The 10,935-nt window shown below is 53.6% G+C and overlaps 1 protein-coding gene across 2 annotated transcripts; it reads right to left on the bottom strand.

Annotated features, from left to right (window-relative positions):
• Nucleotides 1-22: 22 nt before the first annotated feature.
• ACTL6B (actin like 6B) lies at nt 23-10,935 on the bottom strand. 2 transcript variants are annotated; one of them, XR_001111017.2, is made up of 14 exons: nt 10,821-10,935; nt 10,293-10,369; nt 9,911-10,076; nt 9,511-9,611; nt 6,828-6,925; nt 5,854-5,948; nt 5,680-5,786; nt 4,272-4,361; nt 4,065-4,126; nt 3,813-3,927; nt 3,594-3,674; nt 3,392-3,487; nt 3,087-3,190; nt 23-244 (listed from the first exon to the last, which is right to left on the bottom strand). XR_001111017.2 is itself a non-coding variant. In XM_012474794.2 (14 exons), the coding sequence occupies exons 1-14, from the start codon at nt 10,843-10,845 to the stop codon at nt 164-166; spliced, it is 1,281 nt and encodes a 426-aa protein (XP_012330217.1). In that variant the 5' UTR covers nt 10,846-10,935; the 3' UTR covers nt 23-163. The 2 variants fall into 2 exon arrangements, 1 of the variants encoding a protein (XP_012330217.1); XM_012474794.2 differs by having other exon boundaries at nt 3,087-3,173.

The raw sequence follows: 10,935 nt of genomic DNA, 5'->3' as shown, positions 1-10,935 counted from the left end.
CCACCCCATGGAGGCCAAACTCTTTTTTTCTTAAAACGTTTTTACTTCTTTCAACCCAGAAACATCACCATTTACGAGGACAAGAGGGAAGGAGGAGGGGAGTGATGTGGCAATGGGGGTTAAGGGACTGAGCTTGGGAGCAGGTGCGTAGGGAGGGTTGCCATCAGGGGCACTTTCGCTCCACGCATTGCTTTCCGCCCTCCTCATATTCCTGCTTGGAGATCCACATCTGCTGGAAAGTGCCCTGGGTGGAGGAGGCAACATGAGGATCAGGGTGACCTTGGAGGGAGGTGTGGACGGGCAGGTGCAGCCCCTGGGAACCCTCCAACAGGCCCCAACGGCCCCTTGGGTCCACATCCCTCTGAAACCCCTCCCCATCTCAGAGGGAGAGTATCCTCTTCATACCATTCAATCAATCATTCATTCATTCAAGTATTTATTGAACAGCAGTCTTTGCCTTGAGCTAAGCCCTGTTCCTGAGCTGGGGGGGTGGCACATACAGCCCCAGGCCAGCCAACCTGCACGCAGCACCCAACACTCACTACGCACACACAGTCCTCCCCCCAGGTGTCCTCTCCCCACTCCCTCGGGGCTACCAAACACAGCAAGTCTCCCTTCTTTTGCAGGAGGATGTTCCCTCCACCTCACCATTCCAACGCTGTGGCACCCCATCTGCAGCCTTCACCATTACAACATGCCTGTGAGTATTCCTGCAATGAGCAAGTCAATGTCCCTTCTCTCTCTCTCTCTCTTTTTTGAGATGGAGTCTCACTCTGTCACCCAGACTGGAGGGCTGGAGTGCAGTGGTGCCATCTTGGCTCACTGCAACCTCCACTTCCCAGGTTCAAGCAATTCTCCTGCCTCAGCCTCCCAAGTAGCTGGGACTACAGGTGCCTGTAACCATGCCTGGCTAATTTTTATTTTTTATTTTTAGTAGAGACAGGGTTTCACTATGTTGGCCAGGTTGGTTTTCAACTCTTGACCTCGTGATCCACCTGCCTCGGCCTCCCAAAGTGCTGGGATTACAGGCGTAAGCCACAGCTCCCAGCCCTCTCTATTTTTTTAATCTTTATTTTTCGTAGAGATAGGGGTCTCGCTATGTTGCCCAGGCTGGTATCAAACTCCTGGGCTTAAGTGATCATTCCACCTTGGCCTCCCACAATGTTGGGATTACAGGCGTAAGCCACCACTCCTGGGCTTCTTTGATCTTTCTCACCCTGTACACATGTGCTGTCCAATGTAGTGGCCACTGGCCTCCTGTGGCTCACCAGTCCTGCTCCAAATTGAGATGTGCTCTAAGTGGAAAACAGACATCGATTTTTTTTCTTTTTTGAGACAGGATCTCCCTCTGTCACCCTGGTTGGAGTGCGGTGGCACAGCTCACTGTAGCCTCAACCTTCCAGGCTCAAGTGATTCTCCAACCTTGGCCTCCTGAGTAGATGGAACTATGTGCATGCACCACATTGCCAGCTGCTTTTTAATTTTTTTGTAGAGACAAGGTCTCGCTTTGTTGCCCAGGCTGGTCTAGAAATTTTGGGCTCAAGTGATCCTCCTACCTCGGCCTCCCAAAGTGCTGGGATTACAGGCATGAGCCACTCCACTTGGCCAGGATATATTATTAATACTTAATTTTGAGCTGGGTGCGGTGGCTCATGCCTGTAATCCCAGCACTTTGGGAGGCCAAGATGAGCGGGTCACTTGAGGTCAGGAGTTTGAGACCAGCCTGGCCAACATGGCGAAACCCCATCTCTACTAAAAATCCAAAAATTAGCCAGGCATGGTGGTGCATGTATGTAATCCCAGCTAGTCGGGAGGCTGATGCAGAAGAATCACTTAAACCCAGGAGGTGGAGCCAAGATTGCTCCACTGCACTCTAGCCTGGGCAACAGAGTGAGACTCTCTCTCTCAAAAAAAAAAAAAAACTGTGTGGCTGACATGCTCCAGCCCTGAGCTAAGTTCCAACTGCCAGCCTCTGTCTTTCTGATCCTGGTTTCTGTCTCCCCGGAGGACTTCCCTTCTCGTGAATGTCCTCCTTGTCTGTCATGGCCCCACTGTCCCCTCTGTGTGGCTGATACCCTCCAGATGCAGTTTGCAACTCCAGCTCCCTGCTCAGTACCTTCCTTTGACCCCGGCAACAGATCCAGACTGAACTCACCACCTCCTTCCCCAGAGCCAATCTGCCTGCCTCTTTTGCTAGTTATCCCTTGCTGTCCATCCAATCCCCACTGCTATCCATGCTATGACTCCAGGACAATTGAAACAGCCTCCTTGCAAGGTCCCCATGACCCCAGCTCACACGCTGATCCCAAAGACTCATGCCTGGCAGTGTTCCCAATGCCTGCATTACCACATCACTCCCTTGCCCCAAACCATCAGGGTCTCTCCTGTGATGACTAAGCACAGTAGATGTCTCGCCAAAATCTCATCCTGACCTCATGTCTCCAGCTACCTGTCCCCCTACTCCCAATTGTTTTTTGAGAGAGAGAGTCTCGCTCTGTCACCCAAGCTGGAGTGCCGTGGTGTGATCTTGGCTCACTGCAATTGCTGTCTCCTGGGTTCAAGAGATTCTCATGCCTCAGCCTCCTGAGTAGCTGGGATTACAGGCATGTGCCACCATGCCTGGCTAATTTTTGTATTTTTAGTAGAGACGGGGTTTTACCATGTCGACCAGGCGGGTCTTGAACTCCTGACCTCAAGTAATCCGCCCACCTAGGCCTCCCAAAGTGCAGGGATTACAGGTGTGAGCCACCGTGCCCAGCCTCTTCTCTCCAATTTGTAAAAGTAGAGATGGGTCTTGCTATGTTTCCCTGCTGGGTCTCGAACTCCTGTCCTCAAGTTATCTTCCTACTTTAGGTTCCCAAAGTGGTGGGATGACAGGTATGGGCCACCGTACTGGGCCCCTGCTCCCCGATTTGTGTCCTGTTCATCCTTCTGGGAACACTTATTGACCTTTCTCAAAAATAAATGTTGAATGAATGAATAAGTGAGTGAATGAATGAATGAATGAAGCAGGCAAAATGGTGGGCGCTGTCTGGGTCTCCCGTCTCCCCCACAGTCAGTGCTAGGCCAGGTCCCCTTCCTCTCACCAGTGAGGCGAGGATGGAACCTCCGATCCAGGGGCTGAACTTGCGCTCCATGGTGCTGTTGCTGGCGATGAGTTTCAGACGCATGCTCTGGGGGTAAAAAGGGGCTGGGGGAAGCAGACACCTAGGTTCTGGGAAAGGACAGGGCTTGGGGGGGGACAAGGGAAGACTTGGGAAGCCACAGGGGCAGGGGTGCTGCTCTGGTGGCCAGAACAGAAGGAAGGATGTGGGAAGGATGAAGGGACTCAGTCCTGGGCAGCTGAGCCAGGATGGGCGTCCAGGGCCCTGGGTTAGGGGTGGTCTCCTACCGGTGGGGTCTTCTGGGAAAGCTCTCGATTGAGCCTGTCAGTGAAGCCCTGCAGCAGTGTGTTCCCACCGGTGACAATGACACTCCCATACAGGCCCTGAGAGCAGGGAGAAGGAGTGAGCCGGCAGGGGACAGCCCCCTCATCCCACCTCCCCACTTTTCCTGGGCCCCTTTGCCCAGCCTCAGCCCCGGCCTGGCCTCACCGGGCGAATGTCAATGTCACACATGCCGATGCTGGTGGTTACCACGTGGCCCACGCCCAACATGGTGTTCCCCGACAGGCCCTGCAGAGAGAGGTGACTGGGCTGTGGGATCTCTGCCCCTTCCCCCTAGACCCTTGCAATCCTTCCCAGCCTACCCCATGCCCCAGGATCCAGGGACTCCAGTCAGCACCCGCCCCAGTCCTTGCCGCCTGGCCAAACCTTGACGTTTGAGGGATCAAACAGGCCCTCGGGGATGCGGAGTCGCTCGGCACCGTAGTCTGTGTTGTAGCCATTGGGCATCTCGTAGTGCACTGTGGGCATTTGCGCAGCCACCCTGCCCAGAAGGGAACAGGGCTCTTCTTGGGGTGCTCAAGAAGGATCAGTGGGTGGCCAGCACCAGAACCCCTCAGCCCACCCCCAGAGTCCTGGTTCTGCCCTCTCTCCCACCCCCCAGCCCCGAGCCACACTCACTGTTCATCGTAGGGGGAGTCCGAGACCTGGAGCACGGAGGCCTGGAAGTCCTGGATCACCTCCTAAAATTCCAGCGGGGGTGGTGAGGGCCTGGCTTCCTCCTGAGCAACACCTCCCCCACCCACTCCCCCTCACATGCAGGGCCTCTGCCCGCCCCCATTCATGGCAGGGGAGGGTGGTTTCAGGGGGTCCTCCCCAGAGGCTCACGTTACACATGTAGTTATGCCAGGACTTGGAGACCTGGGGTAGCTTCTCCTTCTTCTTCCAGTTTGGGGGTGCGCCCTCCCGGACAGGCTCCTGTAGGGGCACAGCATAGGAACACCCTTTCCCAGCCCACCCTAGCCACCCCCCGACCTTCCTGGCATTGTTCCTGGCTCTGTAGCTAACTGGAACTGGACGCTGTGCTGTGCTGCCTGCAAGAGGGGTTTCTCACCCTTCCCTGGTGGAGAGGAGAGAGAATGGGGCATGCCTCTCTCCCTATGTGCCCTTCATGTGGTGGGTGCGGCTGATCTGAAGACTACGGGGAATACAGTAGAGACAGAACCTCAAGGGAATGGCCTTCTAGGGGGCCACGCTCCGTATGAGGGCCCAGGACAGAGCTGAGCACGCAGTGTCACTTCATACTCACAGCACCCTGGCTACTGCCTACTGCTGTTCCACTTTACAGAAGAGGAAACTGAGGCCCAGGGAGTTTTGATATCATGCTGTTACTCACACAACTCTTTTTTTTTTAAACGTAGTCTCGCTCTGTCACCCAGGCTGGAGTGCAGTGGCGCAATCTCAGCTCACTGCAACCTCTGCCTCCCGGGTTCAGGCGATTCTCCAGTCTCAGCCTCCCAAATAGCTGGGACTACAGGCATGCACCACCACGCTCGGCTAGTTTTTGTATTTTTAGTAGAGACATGATTTCACCATGTTACCCAGGCTGATCTTGAAGTGAGCTCAAAGTGATCTGCCTGCTTCAGCCTCCTAAAGTGCTGGGATTATAGGCGTGAGCCACCTGCCTACTGGTCGGTCCCACAGCTCTTAGATGGCAGAGGCAGAACTTGAACCTGGGTCTATATTGGACCTCAGAACCCACCACACTGGCCCTTACACATCCCACTGTCTGCCAGCTGGTTCCATGACCTCAGTGTATCCCTCAGCCTGTCTGGATTTTGAATGCCTCAATTATAAAAGGAGAAACTGGGGCCGGGCACAGTGGCTCATGCCTGTAATACCAGGACTTTGGGAGGCCAAGGTGGGCAGATCGTGAGGTCAGGAATTCGAGACTAGCCTGGCCAATATGGTGAAACCCCATCCCTACTAAAAATACAAAAATTAGCCAGGCACCTGGTGGCATGCACCTGTTATCACAGCTACTCAGGAGACTGAGGCAGAAGAATCACTTGAACCTGGGAGGTGGAGGTTGCAGAGAGCCAAGATCACACCACTACACTCCAGCTTGGGTGACAGAGTGAGACTCTGTCTCAAAAAAAAAGAGGAGGAACTGAAGCCAGGATCCACTGGGGAGCCTGCTGCTCTCTGCTCTGATATCTCATGTGTCAGTGCGTTGAAGGCCATGGGGCGAGTGGCCAGGACTCTAGTGGCAGCTCCATATCCTCAGAGACCCCACCTTGGCTGCAATCATGTAAGGTGGGATGATGTCGATGGCCATCTCCTGGAACAGCTCCCGGCACTGCATGGAGATGAAGTCCCCTGCCAGAGGGGACTTGACGATGCCTGGAAAGGGAGGCACTGTCAGGACCTGGTCCTCCTGGGGTGCCCCCGCCCCCTGCTGAGGCCCCACCTTGCTGCAGGACATAGCCATCATGTACTGGAATGGCCGTAGTGTGGGTGGCCCCGCTATCCAGCACGAGGCCCGTGGAGCGCCCATTTGCAAAGCTGGCATCGGATGAGTAAGTCAAAGAGACAGCAGTGGCAAGTGAGGGGCCTGGGACTCCCTCTGCTCTGGCCACTCTCTGCTCTGCCATCTCCAGTCTGCAAATCTCTCCTTCTGGTGAGGACCCATGTATATTCTTTACTAATATACACTTTTTGAAACGGAGTCTCGCGCTGTCACCTAGGCTGAAGTGCAATCACGTGATCTCAGCTCACTGCAACCTCCACCTCCGGGTTCAAGGGATTCTCCTGCCTCAGCTTCCCAAGTATTTGGGACTACAGGCGCGCACCACCATGCCAGGCTAATTGTATTTTTAGTAGAGATGGGGTTTTGCCACATTGGCCAGACTAATCTCGAACTCCTGACTTCAAGTGATCTGCCCACCTCGGCCTCCCAAAGTGTTGGGATTACAGGCGTGAGTCACTGTGCTTGGCCAGCCACAGTGCCCAGTCCCTATATTTTTGGTTGTGTCTTACAGACTCCCTGAAATTAGGGGTTGCTATCACTCCACTGCGTAGCACAGGGTTCAATGTAAGGCAGATCCTTTAAAAAGTCAGTGTTTAAAGGGGTTCTTGGGAAGGGACTGCCGCAGCGTTCTACACGTCTCCCTCCTCTGTCCAGCTCCAGCCCCTGGCCCAGCTCACTGTCTGCTCAGCCTGATCCAGGGAATGGAAAGGGGCCACTGATCTGGCCACCCCAGGGTCAGAGGTGTTCAGCCCACTGGGCCCTCTGCACTAGTGGGGTGGAGGGAGGTGTCTGCCCATTCGGATACTGATCTTCAAAGAACCAGGCCTGGGCCCCCCAGCTGAGCTCAGCTGTGCTCATCACAGGCCCCACCCGGGGCCCTCCACCCAGTCAGAGCAGCTCAGCCCAGAGGATACGCGGTGAGCACGGCCGTCTTGCATAAGAAGAAAGCAGGAATGTTGTACTGCTCGAACATCAGCTCTGTCAGTTTCTCCCGCTTGGCCCGTGTGTTCCACTGTGGGGAAAGTGCAGGAGGGGAGGATTCAGGGAGAGGCACAGACCCACACACATGCAACACAAACACACATACACTCACGGTTGCACACACATGCATTCAAATACTTGCACACACACAAACACGCTCAAAAACACATATGCTCATACAGATACACACATAAACACACACACTCATACATTCACACTATGCATATATTCAGTCACACATACATGCATTCAAACACACTTTGACACTCACAAAATCACACTCACACATACATACACACACAAACTCACACTTTCACATACACAAATATTCACACTCATAGTCACACACATATGCATTCAAAACACTTGCACAGGCCGGGCACCATTGCTCATGCCTATAATCCCAGCACATTGGGAGGCTGAAGTGGGAGGATTGCTTGAGCCTAGGAGTTTGAAACTAGCCCGGACAGCATAGTGAGATGCTGTCTCATTAAAAAAAAAAAAATTTTAAGTAAAGAGCTTGTGGGAATTAAAACTACGTGAACAGAAATTAAAAACTCAGTAGAAGGACTGGAACATAAAGTGGAGGGAATATCTTGGAAATGATATTTCCAAGTGTGAGACTCTATCTCAAAGGAAAAAAAATATGAACACAGGTTTGTTTTTTTTTTCCAGTTCTAGGAAAACAAAAAGTTGCACAAGAAAGGAAAAGTAATAATAGTGTATCTCCTGTGTCAGGCCTGATTAGTGTACATAGTAATAAGAGTGTAAATATTGGGCTGGGTACAGTGACTCATGCCTGTAATTCCAGCAATTTGTAAATTGAGGTAGAAGGATCGCTTAAGCACAGGAGTTTGAAGCCAGCCTGGGCAATATAACGAGATCCCATCTTTACAAACTATTCTCTTAAAATTATTTCTAATTTAAAAAGAGTCTAAATACTGAATACTGATTTCTTTTAAAGTCTAAAATACAACTGGTCTGGATGCAGTGGATCTCACCTGTAATCTCAGCAATTTGGGAGGCTGAGGCAGGCAGGTTGCTTGAATTCAAGACCCAGGAATTCAAGACCAGCCTGGACAACATGGTGAAGCCCTGCCTCTACAAAAAATTTAAAAATCAGCTGGGCGTGGTGGCTCATGCCTGTAGTTCCAGCTGCTCCCGAGGCTGAAATGAGAGGGTCACTTGAACCCAGGAGGTCAAGGCTGCAGAATCGTGCTGCTGCACTCCAGCCTGGGTGACAAAGTGAGAGCCTGTCTCAAAAACAAACAACAAAACCCCAAACAACCACAACAGAACCCACTGTACTTAAAGGTGGGCGATGAGAAATATGTGTGGTATAGGCTGGGGAGGAAAAGAGAGCTAAGTGATCATTTTCTAAAGTGGAAAATTCAAAGATAATACCTAAAACAAAAAACTCCACAGGCTGCAATTTAAGCATGATATTAGAGATATGGAAGAAAATACTCCAAAAATTAGCTAAAAAGGGAGGAAAAACAGTTGCTTTTATACAGGGGGAAATATAAGGAGGCAGGTAAGAACATTTTTTAAAATGCAGTTGTTTTTGTTGTTGTTGTTTTGAGATGGAGTCTCGCTTTGTCTCCCAGGCTGGAGTGCAGTGGCACGATCTCAGCTCACCACAACCTCTGCCTCCCGGGTTCAAGTAACTCTTCTGCCTCAGCCTCCTGAGTAGCTGGGATTACAGGTGCACACCACCACACCCAGCTAATTTTTGTATTTTTAATAGAGATGGGATTTCACCACATTGGTCAGGCTGGTCTAGAACTCTTGACCTTGTGATCCATCTGCCTTGGCCTCCCAAAGTGCTGGGACTGAAGACGTGAGCCACTGTGCCCGGCCTAAACTGCAGTTTTTAAAATTTTTATTGTTTTAATAAAAGAGATGGAGTCTTGCCATATTGCCTAGGGTGGTCTCAAACTCCTGGGCTCAAGTGATCCTCCCATCTTGGCCTCCCAAAGTGCTGGGATTACAGATGTGAGCCCACATCCCTAGCCTACCAATGTTGATCCAAATAATAAGTTAAAAGGTCAAAAAAGGACTTGGAGGCTGGGTGCAGTGGATCATGCTTGTAATCTCAGCACTTCGGAAGGCCAAGGCAGGTGGATCACCTGAGGTCAGGAGTTCCAGACCAGCCTGGCCAACATGACGAAACCCCATCTCTACCGGCACCCGCCATCAAGCCTGGCAATTTTTTTGTAAAAATACAAAAAATTAGGCATGGTGGCAGGTGCTGGTAATCCCAGCCACTTGGCAGGCTGAGGCAAGAGAATTCCTTGAACCTAGGAGACAGAGGCTGAGATCTCACGATTGCACTCCAGCCTGGGCAGCAGAGCGAGACTCTGTCTCAAAAGATTAAAAAATTAAAAAGGACTTGGAGACAGAGAAGAGCAGCAGAGTAGATAGAGCAGGAAGAGAGCAGGAGGGCTGGAGACTTAGCCATGAAGGAAAGAAAGTGGTGAAGATGGATGAGGTGAGTCTGAAAAGGGTCAAGTGGCTGAAAGTGGTGGCTTGAGGGGAGAGGAGGAGAGGTGGATGGTGGGAATGAGGTTCGGTGGAGATCAGGGCTGGACGTGGAGGTATGGAGTAGGCACTCACCGGAGCCTCGGACATGAGCACTGGGTGCAGGTTTGGCTCAGACTTGACGTGTTTGCTGTAGGTGTGATCCAGGATGGCTCGGAAGCACTCCCAGTCCTCGACTGGGGCCAGAAGAGCAGCACGGAGACGCAAGAGGGCAGGCAGGGGTCAGGGACAGGAGGAAAAGGAGGGAGGAAGGCCAAGCCCAAAGGAGGGTCAGTGAGTCCAGCTCCAGGGGAACACCCTCCTTCCCAGAAACCTGATGGGACCCTGGGCTGGGAACAAGGCAGCTCGGGGAGGCAGTGAGAAGAACCCTGGGACTGCAAGGAAGAATCCGTGGGGAGTTGGGGCTGCTATGTCCCAGATCGTGGAGAGTGAGCTCCCTGTCTGTGTCAGGAGGTGATGAGTGAGGGCCCCTTACTCATGCCATTCTTCAGGGGCGACATGACCTCCGCTCCATCCCGAGGCACGTGCAGGGCATTGGTGTCGATGTGAAAGATCTTCCCTTTCTTCTCTTTGTCCCCCTCCAGCTCCAGCCCGCCCCCCTCCTCCGCGGCCAGCAGCCCCACCGTGGTGGGGAAGTCAGCCTGGTGGGGAAGGGTTGGGGGAGGATCGGCAGGGAGAGGGGTCACCTTCTTGCCCCTGTCCAGCCCCACAGCAGGGTCCTCAGCCCGCCCCTGGGTTTATTCCCACATTTCAGCTCAGCAGAGCTTCTGGGCGATCTGGGAGAGCCCTGGGTCACTGGAAAGGCTGAAGAAGGGTTCAGAGCCCCTAGGATTTGGGGAGGAGACTGAAAGGCTCACCTTGGGGCAGTCCTCCCCAGCGTACCCAGCTCGGACTGAGAAGGAGCCAATGTCAAAGACCAGCGCCCCCACCTCATCTGTGCGGGGAGACAGGCCTGTAAGGGGACTTCCCCCGAACTCTCTCCCGCTAGGTAGCTACGAGAGGAAGTCAGGGCAGAGCCACAGTCTCACTACTTTCATCACCAGTCTGGGGCAGGTGGGACTGGAGTCCGAGGTCCTGGGACTGGGGGCAGGGGCATCACACCGCCAGGATCCCTGCTTGCCCAGTGGCCTTGCTCAGGTCGCTCTCCCGACGGGAAAGGAAGGGGCCGGGGATCAGGTGGAGGTGGGTTGCAAGGTAGAGAGGTTGGGCCCTGTGCGCGCGAGGCGTGCAGGGAGGACCGAGCGCAGGAGTGGCGGGAGACCCAAGCCTGGGACCGGACCCATTCGTGCACGGAGGTGACAGGCCCCGGGGTGCCCAGAGCTCGGATCGATGGCGCGGGTTCGGAACGCAGGGCTGCGGGAGCCCGGGGCCCAAGGCTCGCTCACCTCCGCCGTAGACGCCCCCGCTCATAGTGCCCTCTGCGCGGCTCGAGGCCCGTGGGCAGCGGCGGGATCAGCACCGAGGCGGCCGGACAGCTCCCGGGATCCCGGGAGGGGCGGG

This window comes from Aotus nancymaae, unplaced genomic scaffold (genome assembly GCF_030222135.1).
Source record: "Aotus nancymaae isolate 86718 unplaced genomic scaffold, 86718_ANA_hifiasm-v0.15.2.pri h1tg000015l_0, whole genome shotgun sequence".
NCBI classification, from domain to species: Eukaryota; Metazoa; Chordata; class Mammalia; order Primates; family Aotidae; genus Aotus; species Aotus nancymaae.
The sequence above is the reverse complement of the archived record's forward strand: the minus strand, read 5'-3'. Positions and strand labels throughout refer to the sequence as shown.

Coding starts and splice junctions, on each gene's coding strand:
- ACTL6B (XM_012474794.2), bottom strand. CDS start 10,845: ATGAGCGGGGGCGTCTACGGCGGAG. Junction 3,928..4,064: donor GACTCCCCCTACGATGAACA/GTGAGTGTGGCT, acceptor CCTTCTGGGCAG/GGTGGCTGCGCAAATGCCCA. Junction 3,174..3,391: donor TTTCCCAGAAGACCCCACCG/GTAGGAGACCAC, acceptor TTTTACCCCCAG/AGCATGCGTCTGAAACTCAT.